At 36.8% G+C, this 14,141-nt stretch overlaps 1 protein-coding gene across 1 annotated transcript in view; it reads right to left on the bottom strand.

Annotated features, from left to right (window-relative positions):
- Positions 1–364: 364 nt before the first annotated feature.
- LOC122809182 (free fatty acid receptor 2-like) overlaps positions 365–14,141 on the bottom strand; it is a 143,833-nt gene continuing 130,056 nt past the window's right edge. Inside the window, exon 2 of the mRNA XM_044080487.1 lies at positions 365–5,167. Coding sequence (XP_043936422.1) covers positions 4,187–5,161 — 975 coding nt within the window. The 5' untranslated portion in view covers positions 5,162–5,167 and the 3' untranslated portion in view covers positions 365–4,186. The remainder of the gene's footprint in view (positions 5,168–14,141) is intronic.

Genomic DNA, 14,141 nt, shown 5'->3' with positions numbered 1-14,141 from the left:
CACTGTTCTTAAGGAACATGCCTTATTGTTGCAAAGTGTAGGAGTTTCTAAAACCATGCACTTAGTGGTAAAAGTGTTTACCCTATAGACAATGGTGAAGGGTTTGATTCTCGCATAGGGTAATTGGTTAGGCATAAACTGAACAACAAGGGCAGTTAGCCTAGTACTAATCTAAGAAATTATGAACCTGTAATCAGCTTTAGGGGAAACAGTCTTTATTGAGATACCTATGGCAATGGTATAACAAAATGCAACTTTCAGTTATGGAGTGCTGAATGGAAACATGCTACAGGAACTTTGTGCTTCAGCAACTAAAACAAATAACTACTATATGACTTTGCATCCTTTCTTACCAAATAATCTTCAAAATTGTCTACCAAGTCATATCCTCAGTCTTGTTTCTTATTTTATGCATTTGATAATTGTGTTAGATGATTTTGTTGTTCCGCAGCCTAGTCCTTTTCACTTACCATTCATATAGTTGGATGTTGCCAGACAGCAATTAAGATTAGTTCCTTAGATTGAAAGAATAGGAGAGTTTTGGTATACAACTGCTGTTTACTGAAAGATTTGCTTTAAAGAGTATATATTTATGTAACAGACATGAGAGTACATAGTGGATAATAACAATAACATTTTTCAACAGTTGTAATGATTCTCAAGGGTGAGTGAATCTGATTTAAATAATTTTTAAATACTTTTAGCACTCCTAAAATGTGGAACCATGGGAATACAGGCTAAACAACAGGATGACCCAGATACATTCTGTACCATGGTTGAGCTGGCTGTCTATTGGTAATTAATCCCCCCAACAAACACTATACAGATAACTGTTTTTGTTGATGACAGGCCTGACAATGCTTAGCTCTTCTCCTATGTAAAAGCCTTAACTCCTTATAAGTGCACTTTAGGCCATTTGACTGCATGCCCTAAATCCTTAGGCATGCAATACAATACCTGGATGCACACTGCTCTGCATGTATTGTGATCTTAGTACAGTGGGGTAAAGTAAAGGCCATCTACATAATGGATATGACTCAACAGCATTTCTAAGATTTGGAAAAAATGTCATATGCAATAATTGGGACTAGTGTTTTGTCAAGGGGGTGCCTAGTGTTGGAGGCTAAAAGCCTGGCATGCTATTTTAGCAAACATTACATGCTTTAAATGGTATCAGCTGCTGATGAATCTGAATGCTGCAGTAGATGTGCATACTCATTTTGATTATGTAGGTCTAGGGCTCACCAATCTTGTATCATTTTTCTGTGTGCCTACAAAACCCATACATGAAACCTATATCTATTCTTTGATAACAAGAACATGCTATACCCTATGATTACTTACTAAGATATAGGGAACATGCACTGGGGTGATATTCCCACTCATAAGACTTAGTTAAGACCATTAACTTTCAGCACTGGTATAATATATATCAGGCTTCCATGTTTGTCATTTTTTGTTTTCTTGGCCTTCCCAGAACATGACTAAAATGCCAAGCTGATTTCAGTCACACAATGAAGGATTGTGCAAGTATTTGGTCATTTTTGAGTACTGGTAGTAAGCAGGCTTTACTTTCTTGCAGTCTTCTACTTTGTTCACTGTATTTCCCAAAGGATCTCATTAAATCTGCCTTGGGTGTTGTAGATGGTTGCATTGAACATGCCTTCTAACTAATATATATGCATCATCCAGTATCACATCATTTGTGTGGAAGATGAGAGAACTTTTATTAGTGCTAATGGTGATGCTTCAAACACTATAACTAGTAACTACACTGCTTGCATGGAGCACCCCCTTGCATGCTACAAGTAACCATTGCCCCTTTGTAGAATGCTGTTACACTGGAGATAGGAGTCTCCTTTGGTATTTTATTCCTGTGAACTTATCAGTTAAATAAATATCAATATTGGCTTGAGTAGCTATTCTCAAGAAATGGCAATAGTCTTCTCTGCTATCGATAGTTTGGAGAGTTGAGTTATTTATTTATTTTTTTAACTATACACACAGGCTGACACTGACTTGTAAAGTTTTACACCATATAGATTTGTGGGGAGGGTTGCTTACATTAATACCTCTTCAGACTGAAGAACCATACCAGGCCTATTATAAAGTGATTTTTTGCATCACCTTGTTTCCTTCCAAGCAAAAAGTAATGATTACAAAATTGACTTTTTTATCTTTCCCTATAAACCACTGCAGCTTAGCGATTATTTTTTTCTGCATGCACTATAACAATATTTTGTTTTGCTTTAGTCACCGTACTTATCTAGCATGTTGTGCAATTGTTTCACCTGAAAATGCTGGCAGAAGTGAGATCCTGACATGTCCGCTGTGCATCATTTGTCCATTATCTTTTTGAGGGGCCTGTTTTGAAGTATTAAACAAATTTATTTTCTTTTGTTTCCTCGGGTCATCTTAGTCTGATTTGAATCATTATTTCTTTTGATGAGCCTTCTTTTGTTTCATTTGATCCAGTGAGTCCTGGACCATTTTTTTCAACTGTTAATGTTGCATATCTGATGGAAAATATCTTTCTTTACATAGTGCCAGCAAGCACTTATAAACCAATTAAGTGATATATTTTCCTTTAGTATCTCTGTTGTGTTCTAGTGAAATTTTACCTGTACATGACATTTCATTGTTGACTTTTTTGTTTATAATTTTGGTACTTATATCTTTCTAAAACTTTCATAAGCCATATTAATATAAAAAATGGATGCTATATTATTGAATGAGACGTAAAATGCCCTTCATTTTCGAATAGTATGTGGTAGCAGAGGCTACTGCAAAGCACCCTATTAAGAACAGAATACCTAGATAAGAACTGCCCCACCCATATCCACATATTAGATGTTATTATAATATGTATAAGGTGCATTCTGTCATATCTGTGAAACTGCTCTGATTGTTACCATGTATGCCCTCATATGGTCAGAGTTGTTACCGAAAATCCGAGGAAAGGACTAATTGCTATACCTGCTATAGGCAACTGTAATTCTTGATGTTTCAATGTTCTGGGGTCCTGATGAGAGCATTAGAGAAGAACATTAAACACAACAGCAATAGATGATATTCTTTTCTGATTCATACCCCATTTATATGAAAAACTGTGGTACATAGACATGGTTTTCTGAATCATATAACTATATATGTACGTATTTAGTTATCTGCAACTAGGATGCTTATAAATGCTGGTAGGTATAAACTCTTACATGAAAAAATGAATGTACTGCCTGTGTGAAAAAAAAGGGGGGGGCACAGTCTTCTAATTTTTATACTCGTGATGTCAATCATCTGAGTTCTAAATCTGATTTTGTCATATGCAACCACTCTGTGGCTATTATCTGTGTCCTCTTATAAACTTACCATTCTGTTTATTACATACTGGAGTATTTTTCCAACACACATTTTCATACATAAACTATTAGTGCTACATTCCATCCTTGATTAGGGCAACTCACTCCTGCTTTTTTATTCATGCCCATCTTTAAAAACTAAATGATATTATCTAAGAGAACAGTAAGATATACAATTTAATCTGTTTAGTTACTGTATTATTTGGGTATTCAGATACTACTCTGCTATTTGAAACATACTTCCATTCACAATTTGTTTAACTTAAAATAAATTTGTTGATGTGGCAACTGTGTTGTTAATCACAGAATCTGATACGTGATTTGACAATGACCCACAGCTTCTTTCATAAAATGTAATTAAGTTCTTTTGGTAAACCACAGGCCATTAGTCATTTATTTATAATTTCCACAGTTTCAAATTCATTCTGCATATGAGGTTGTTCTGCATTCCAAAGAAGAGTATTCAGAATAATTTGAGTCTTTAATTACACAAAGAATGAATAGTTAACAGGAATAAAAAGTGTAGTTTGTTAGTTTTTTTTTTAAATCAAATATACTAATATTAGGACTAACCACTTATGTTGATTTTGGAAGCAGTATTAAGCCCAGTTAAGATTTCAGTGGGTAGTCAGTAGCATTTGGCATTGTGGCTAAGGTTAAGTCTAATCATTCCATTGTCTTAAGGTTAAGTCTAATCATGCCATTGTCTTCCATCATATTTGAGAGATGCTATTGATGTAGTTGCTGCAATTTCTTTTGCATGCAGAAAGGAAAAAGTGCTATAAAAATAAAACTTGCCTTTAAGAGTCAGTGAAAAAAATCCCTTTACTTCAAGCAAAAGTAAGTGATTTATCTACTGTTGAAGTTTCTTCTTTTTCCACAGTGTTACAACAAGTAAGTTTACATTTACATATGGAAGAAATCTTTTTTATTATTCCACCAAAGATATGCCCAAATGATTTCTTGACGGCAGTAGATGAAAAATAAAATATGATAGGATCCAAAGTGGTATTGATTGTACTCATTAATAAGGCATATTTCCTCCAGGTTGGACTGTCATTGATTTGATATCCAATCACATGGGAGATGTTGTATGGTCCAAAGCAGGCAATATAAATGATGAGTGTGACTATAACAAGTGATACAGCCCGTATCTTTCTCTCTTTATCTTTATGAGGCAGTGACATCAGAATTCTAACAAAATTGATATATGCATAGGTTGTGATTAACAATGGGATCAAAAACAAAACCACAAAAAGCTCCAATCTTACCGGCAGAAGAACTTTCAGTTGGTCAGGAGTAAAAGTTTCAAAGCATGTGTCATTGCTTGCATTCTGTGTTTTCTTATACTGTATTATATAAACTATACTACAGTGTGCTGATGCAAAAACCCAGATGAAGGCACTCGCCATTATGGCATATAATGGCTTCTTCTTTACCTTGTATTTAATGGGAAAGGCCACTCCTATGTATCTCTCTACACTAACAGCCGTCAGGAAAAGGATGCTTATGTAGATGCTACTGTAAAAGATAAACCCAGTGAGTGGGCACAGGGCGTATGGAAGGAACCATTTGAAATTGGACGCAGCCTCTTTCATTTTGAATGGCAAAAATATCAGCAACAGCAAATCAGAGAGAGTAAGGTTCATAAGGAGAATATCAATCGGTGAAGGCTTTTTCCAAACTTTATTTATGAATGTGTAAAGAGCTAAAATGTTGGTTGGGAATCCTGTTATAAAGGCTATGATATATACTGTTAGGACTAGTGTGACATCTTTGTTATCATCCGCCCTGAAGTTCGCCATTTTTGTCTGTAAAAAAAAAAAAAAAAACAACAGGATTAATACAGAATAATTCTAGAATTGTCATTTTTCTGCATTTTATTAATGTGCATAGCCCTTTCTTTTATTTCTCATACTAACATACACCTTATTTCAAGAAAAATGTGACAAATATAAGTCATTTGCTACCCATATGTAAATATGCAATAATACTTTAACAAAAGCACTCTAGATTTGACACCCAGTAATTCTTAAAAGTTTGTCTTAATGGTACCAGTGTTTCTAAAATCATATACTGAAAGCATTCTGAAATGAAATATGTGTTGTGTCCCAAGGTGGCTGCATCGGCAAATGTTCTTATGATTTTATTTGCTGTGGACTTACATTTAATGCTATTAATCAAGTAGAAAGGTATGGTGATTGAAAACATTCTTTATTAATGTTAGTGGGAGTTTGGGGGTTATGCTATGGCCACAAACGGGTCTATATTAGAACCACGAAAGCCCGTTTAAGAGAATTCATAAACGTCAACACATATTGTGAGAACTGTGAATACACCGAACACCCGAAACCGTGAAATTCAAAATCTCGAATCGACATAGTTGGCACTTCTGCAGTATAGTTCCTTAAGATAAGTGTGCGATAGTTACGGACCTTAGGGTTAGGGTGCGGGTTAAGGTAAGTGCATAGATAGTAATGTATGTAAGGTTTAGTGTAGGGTTAGAAGTAGGGTTTCGGTTCGTGTATGTATGTGGTTTATTTGTTTTGTTTGGGTGGGTAGTATGTAGCGAGTGGTAGAGTTGGCCAACTATGCCATTTCAGGATTTTGAATTTCGCGGTTTTGGGCGTTTGGTGTACTCGCGGTTCACGCAATATGTGTCGACATTTACGTATTCCCTTAAATGAGCCTTTGTGGTTCTAATATAGACCTGGCCACAAACATACTGCAGTAATACAAACTTGTACTAATGGATACAGTAAGCTATGCCTTTTACCCTCTCCAACCCAGTCAATCTGCGAAGTACTTATGGAGCAATGTAAGCTTACAACTCTGTAATGCTTCCTACCACAGGTGAGGGCTTGGCATAATGGTTAAGATATTTACTTCACAGATACTGGAAACAAGGTTTTATTCTTTCCTATGGTTAATGGCTAGGTTTGAAATAGTCTGCCATCTGATAACCTAGTATTTGTTTATGAACCTATGTATATAGAAATACATTAACATTTCCAGTTAAGGCTAAATTCAACAAGTTCCATAAAGGAAAGTTGGATTCACAGTAAGTTATAAATCTGCTAGGACCATAGTAGGGAACACTGTGAAAATAGAGTAGAAAACAAAAAAAAGGTCAGCTTTGCCATCCTTCACTAAAAACACAAATTATTATTCCAGGAGCAAGACCCTTCCTAACCCCTTAGTCTCAGAACTCTAAATATGCTGAGTAAGTCAACTTTGAGGCTAAGTGGAAAACATAGTTGCTCCCAAAATTCCATGATTGTGAATTCGATATGCTTAGACATGTGACTAAAACAGGTTTCACTATGTATGGTTAAATGTTTGCATTTCAAACATAGCCTAGTTGATAAATCCACGTGACAAAGGAAAGTGGTCATAAGAAGTGTTCATGCCATCAGTCCATTCCATTGTAATTCAGCTTGAACAGTTTAACATCCATCACATTTAGCTTTCATTTTTTTTCAGCATTTGACTCCATGATCTTTTGATATATATATTTATCATCTTATCAGGGGAATGTGTTTGGTATACATGGGTAAAACACTTGCTAGATCTAGGAAATTGATATCAAAGGTTACTAAAATATTGGACTACACTCAATAATGAACATAGACAGCTATGCAACCAGATTAATTATGTAAATAATTAGTGGTAGTGTCATTGCTCACAATGCAGTGATTAGTGTGTACTTCATTCATGTAAAAGCACAACTGTAAGTAGTTAGTGAACTGTACTAGTGCTATTGTCCTTGTACAGAATGGACTGGTTTGTGTAAAGGCTCTTCATGTGAAAGCACAACTGTAACAGTTATTGAATTGTAAATGTTGCTTATAATGTAAACTGAAAACAAAGATTGGTCTAAGGTGTAAATCAGAGATAATGTATTTATAAATGTTGTAGTAAAATGTTGATATTGCCTCTCAGCCTGGGTCATGGCAAAACAATAGTCTTTGGACCAGTTCCCTTACCCAGTTTAACAAAGACAAACAATCAAGCAACTAAATATTACATGAAAACTGTGGTGCAGTTTGTGGAGATAAGCCTGATATTTCTGACATCACAACTTACAGGATAACATCAAAATAAATATTGTGAAAACAGAACTGAGCAATCACTGTGATGGCATGAAGTTTAATTCTGGATCACATGGCCACACATCACACACTGCAAAATACTACAGAAAATATGTGCACATTTCTGATATGTACTTAGACTAGTGCAACTTTAAACAAAATGTTTCTCAGCAAATAAAGAATGTAATTAATGTAGTTTATAAGCAGAAAAGTGTTTTGCTCTATCACAATTTAAGTATGGCATTGTGAGTCACAAAAAAGGGTGAAATAAATATCTAGCTGTCCTTATTTTTTTCACATTTTTAAGCACTTAGATACTACAAAAATCTGCCTGAAATGAGTTGTTATATTTCTTGTCTGTGGACATTTGCATGGGTTTGTCACAATGCTTTGGCCAGCATGTACTTATCACAGTGATTTGCCTTTTTATTTGTTGTCTGTGGGAATATTTTTTGTTTTCATATTATGCATCTATACATAACTACTTCACAGCTCATTTATATTTCATTATGTATACTGTGAGTAAAGAAATCCTTCTCGTGACTATAGGATATATTATCTGTCCTAGTCTGAAACACAAGTGTTATAACTAATAAAAGGGAATAAAAAGTCATGCATGGTAGCCTTACATGGCATTGCTATTAGCCTTCAATGAACCAATAAGATAATCTTATACATAAACAGACCAAGTGATATGGAGACAATAACCTGACATTGTACATGCATTTGCATCATCATTCTCACAACAGCCCAATTACAATATTATTTAAGGGTGAGCCATTTCAAAATCAGAGTCACAGACAGCTTAGTTAAAGATATGAATAACATATGGGCAGGTAAAAATGTAGTGAAGGTAATGGAGGATCATCATACTACCTGTAGCAGACAAGAGCACTTCAGCAGCAAAGGTAGGCAGTGCAATCAGGCTAATTAAGATATTCAGGATATCATTCATAGTCATTGCTCTTAGCTGGACAGCCTCAGTGTGATTCATAGAGGTCTGTTTTGCTTAGGCATGGCCACTTTCAATCAACTTATGCAAACAAACAGTAAATGAGTTGTGAATGAGAACAACCTCATACCTTGTTATACCAATGAGCCATCATCCTGCCTGTTTGCAATATATATATATATATATATATATATATATATATATATTTTTTTTTTTTTAATACATTTTGGCACCGTGGACAGAGATGCTATAAAAGAAAAAGTCACTCATGTTTATTTACTTAGCAATAAGCAAAAAAGACTTACTGTAGCTGCCAGCCTAGTTATTTCTCAGTATGACTTCAGAGAGATTTGCCAGCCAAAAAGATGCATGTATAGACAAAGATAAACTCATTGCAGCTTTGATAATGAAGAAATTCTTGATAGATTTAAAGAGAACAGGGATATTGCAAGGGCTTTAGTGAAATTATATGGCTCACAGATGGGAATTAGGAGATGCATGACCTTCCTATACCAGTTGATGCTAAGATTGCCATCAGGGCCTCATCAGGACCATGGGAAGACTGGTACTAAAATAGGAAGTGTTATTTTTCCATCAAATGCCAGGTAGTGTGCGATGCATGGGGTTGCATCAGCAACATATTTGCCAACTTGTGTAGCAGCTGTCATGATTCTGATATCTGGTAGACAAGCTCACAGTATCACCTATTCCTGCATGGTTGGATACCCCATGGTCACCTTGCTGGTAAGTGTAAATTCTTACAATAATAATGTAATTAGTTATATCCTGATTAGTGTATTGCTTAGTACTAAACCACCTTTTCTTTGTTGTGTTATCCCATTTTTTCTTCTCTTTTCTGGGTAATACAGGCTACCCACTCAAACTCATGGCTAATGACAACAATCTGTAATCTTAGGAGAGCTGCTAAGGAAAGGTACAATACCAAGCGGTCCCAGACACATTTTGTCACTGATCGAGTGTTTGGTCTGCAGAAAGTCTGTTCTGGATGTCTACATGAGCCTGTGGGTGCCCTGCTACTACATACAGGATGTTTACCCCATCTGGCATTCTATGCAACAAGATCATGCACCAGGCAGATGTTGAAGTGCCACATAATGTCTGTGCAGCTCCTGCTATCGATCCTTCCACCAGTGATGATAGTGTTGTTATCAACCAGCAGCAGTAATATGAGACCCCATGTGACAGGTTTATGAATTGTACTTGGCTGTGAGGCAAAGAGGCAGAGTCTAGTCCAAAATTATAGACCATGACATTCAAGTTAGTGTCACCTTTACTGCAAAAAACCCAGAGAGTATAATTGATGCATGCAGTTCCATGTGTGGCTGTGCTGTGTAGATCAAAGCCTACTGTCACTGTTCATCAGACAGTTATTCTTATCTTTAAATGATTTTTTTCTAAGTACAGTGTAATCAATACCTGTCCCAACACAAATGAAGAAACAAATAAGGCCAGAGTGACCAGTTTATTTAATATTCACAATAAACAGAACATCTGGAATTTCATAAAACATAACACAATAAGAACAATTTTACAAACAGGGCAGCATTCCTCTTCTCACCGCTACATTAAACAGCATCATTGACTCTCACTACATTAAACCTTGCCAATGAGAAAAGCATGGCACTGCCCAGTCGAATTTGTAATAAACTATTTCACAAAGAAAGGGGGAATATAGAGGTCTTTTCCCATCACAGGCTGCTCCCCCCTTCTGCCTGAACCAGTTTAAAGTAAGATTACTTCAGTAATTCTTGTAACAAAAAAGATAAATTCAAATTAGTCAAAGCTAGCCTCACCTCACTCAGGTGTATTCCATCCACTTAAACCATACAGGACCTCTAGCTGCAAAATCATTATATGGTAAAACCCTATTGTCCAGTGATGAAGTAGCTGGTGCTACCCTATCATTAAGAAAACTTCAAGCTAACTCAATGCTCTTAAAACAATGAACATGCATCCACATTAATCTCAGTATTATTTCTGACCAAACAAAGATATCCCTAGGATATCTCTGTTTTAATGTTAATAACTCATTATCTGACTACTAATCTCCATTTGGACACAATGCCCAAATCATTGCTACCTAGATGTATGAGAACTAACTTCACCTCACCATCATGAAAACATAACCCTCTAACCTTGCCATCCAGCTGATGCCACACATCCCTTTTAAACCACATAAATCACCTCCCGTTTCACCAGATCAAGTTGAAGCATGCTTCCATGTAGTCACTGTAGCTCTCTTTTCTACTCAATAAACCAAGAGGATGTCCAGGATTACATCTAGCTGCAGTGTGCAAAATAATCAAAATAGACACAGAACACCAAACTACACCAAATAACACTAACATAAGTTAAAAATATGTCAGAAACCCATCTCCCTGGCATTTTTTAACTTCAGCTGACATACCATCTGTTGCTGATGCCCTCCCTATCTGAAAAGAATGTGTCAAAAATGCTCATGTCTAAACCTTGCCATGCCAGTGCCTTGTGTATAATCTTAAACTGCCTAGCTGATACTACTTTACCCATCACCTTGAAAACACAAATTTTCTGCACCAACTAACACAGTTATGACCACAACAATAGCTACCTTACTGGGCACAAAAACATTGCTTAACTGCTTGTAAAACTACTTGCTGAATCTACCCAGTCTGATCCACTTTAGACCTGTGTAACCAAATATGAATAGCTGACTGTGTAATGAAAATATGCTGCCAATAAAAATGTCTTAACTCACAGTGATCCTAAAAATTCCAAACTACAGAAAAAAATGACAGTATTAACCATGACACACACTCCCTATAGTTATAAACAACTCAAAAAACATCCAGCAGCAATCTTAAAATCAAGCTGCCGAACAGAAGTCTACAATTCATACCAGCAACCTTCATCTGTTCTTATCCTTTCAACATATGCACGACACCCCAGTATTTAGTAACATCATACAGACCTGCCAACCTCACTATAGCACTAATAGCCTCCATATGCACTTTAACTATATGGACTGCTTCACTCAAACTCCATTTATACACCACATAATCACACACAAGTCTCATAAACCACCTCCTGTTTTCCACCAGTAACTGCTGCCAAAAAGCCATACAGGCTGGGATAAATGACCTATAAAACCCTTCTCATAGACCTTATCCAAGACTGTGCTACTAGCCAACTTGCTATATCCAGCCAATGTGTCTGGAACTGCTTCTGTCTGTATAGGTGCATTCAGAGCCATGCAATGAAACCCATTAAACTGAAAACAAGATCAGCTATCATAACTATTAGCTAACACATTCAATTTTCCTGGTACATGGGGTAGCTGAAAATGTTAAATTAATCTTAAGACTCAATATGACTAATTTCCTTAATAACAATTGCGCCATAACAGATCTCACTATTTTCGGAGCCAAACCTGCACTACTGCCTCATTATTTGAATGAAAGGCTACTCTCATGTTCTTAAGTTCTCCTGCCAAGCTACCACAGCTGCCCAAATAGGAATCAAGTCTAAAAATGCCATGTCCTCCTTCCAAGCTTCAGGTCAGCATGCTGGCCATTCCACGGCAAAATATTGGTCCTTAAAAACTACTGCCTTTCTCTTACTTCCAGCTGCATCTGTAAACAGCTGTAATTTGTTTGAAGAAACTCACTCACACTGCAAAAAAGATTTCCAGTTGAAATCCTCCAAATGCCCAACCTTAATATCCTGTTTAACCATTCTCATCACCTGCACCCAATGATGTTTATCATGTCCCCCTCTCAGTAAATTAACCATTGATCTGTTAAATATCATGCCTAAACTGACCACCCTACAGGGAAAATTCATTAACCCCAGGAGTTCCACAACCTCTCGAACTTGTACCTTATTTTACGTATGAATGCACTGAGTTCTTTTCTCAACTTCACAACATAATCCTTGTGCAGCATCAGCATCTAAGCCCAAGACTTTCAACCTCTTAGAAAGACATTTCAACATGTCCACTCCTAATTACACTCCTGGAACTCTGCACCAGTTAATAAAAGAAAGCTTGACTTCCATGGCCTCCTGCTCACCTTTCCCAAACCACAAAGAAGTTGCCTAAATAATGCACCCCCCAATACCTTAGGGACTGGTGCTGCCATAGCCAATGCAGTGTTGTACTAATCTTCTGAAAAGTGGCACAAGCTACAGGACACCCTGTAGGTATCATATTATCAAAGTAAATCTTGTATTTTGAAGCAAATTCCTAATCAAGGCCAATCAATGACACTACTAGGAAACATATGAACTGTTGCTCCAATATCCATTTTAACTAGCCATGTGTCCAGCAAACCTTCGATCATCCTTATTGTATTATCTAAAGAAGCATGGTGCACCTTGGCCTTCTCCCTGCCAATGTGATCGTTGACAGATCCACACACAGGAAAAGACAAATGGTGAATTAAACTAAAATTTTCCTTAGGTACTAACCCCAGTGGAGAAATGGAAAACTATTTAGTTGGTGTAACCTCAAAAAGCCCTAACAACCTGTCCACTTCAACCTGTTTCAGCAACAAAGCGTTATCTGACTTCAAATTACTGGGAATCTTTTTATTACCCCACCCAAGATTTTATGCTAAAACCTGATGTAAAACCTGAAATTGACTCTTATGCTACATTTCAATCAAGATAATCTACTCTGCTAGAAAGAAATGCAAAACTGCCATGTTAAGGGGGAATGAATGACCTGCTGTTCTTAACTGCAGAGGAAAGGACATCTGACCCCTAGCTCCTCAAAAGCTACCCCTACCTCTGGTGTTACCTATACCTGCTAAACTAAATCTAGCAATGTCTGTCTCCACCACTCTCCTTATCAGATCTAGAAATGTTTGTCTGCAACTCTACACTTATTAGATGTAGCAATGTCTGTCTGTCTACAGTGCTCCCCTTTTATTAGATGTAGCAATGCTTGTCTGAACCTCCTTGAACTATCCTTATGCCAACACACTGATGCTCCATGACCACCTCCACAAGAAGAACAAATGTCCATAAAATGATAATTAAGCCACAAGCATCTACCTACATTAAATTACCTGCTATAAACTCATTATCACTCCACCTCAAACATGACCCCCAGCCTTATCCTCCATTATACCAAGCCAAGTATCTACCTACCTTGCCTTTACCCTGAGAATTTTATCCACCACCTTAAATTTCCTAAAGTGCTGGGCATACCATAAACATATGTCATCCCCCTCCCTTTAAACTCTGAGCTTCTCATATTGTGATAAAATAAGTTAAAATCAGTAAACCCTGTGAGGAATCCTCCAACATTATCACCATAAAATAAAGAAAACTTAGGATCCATTTGAACAAAACTCAGGATCCAGTTATTTCCCTGTACTTAGCCAATATTTTCTTGTCTAAATATGCTAATGTATTGGCTAAATTCTTCTCCCCGAGAACGCCAGTCTCTGCAAGGTGCTGTGCACTATCTACATCAGTCAGTTCAAAAAACAACCACACATTCATCTCTCCAAATCCTTTCTTTTACTGCTATGGATATATGTGGTATTGCAAAAAAACATCCTTACTCTTTGTGACAAAGCCACTGCACCTATGGCTTCCGATGGCAAACCTGTAGGAGATGTAATCTCCAAACCTGCAACCTCTGCTATGCCAACCTGATCAAGCAATGGACACATTTCATCAATCCTAACCTCCAAACTGTCCAACACACTATCATCTGCCAACCTGTCCTCAGGC

The sequence above is a fragment of the Protopterus annectens genome, chromosome 8.part0 (genome assembly GCF_019279795.1).
Source record: "Protopterus annectens isolate FY-2018-M chromosome 8.part0, PAN1.0, whole genome shotgun sequence".
NCBI lineage: Eukaryota > Metazoa > Chordata > Ceratodontiformes > Protopteridae > Protopterus > Protopterus annectens.
This window is presented reverse-complemented; position numbering and strand designations above follow the sequence as displayed.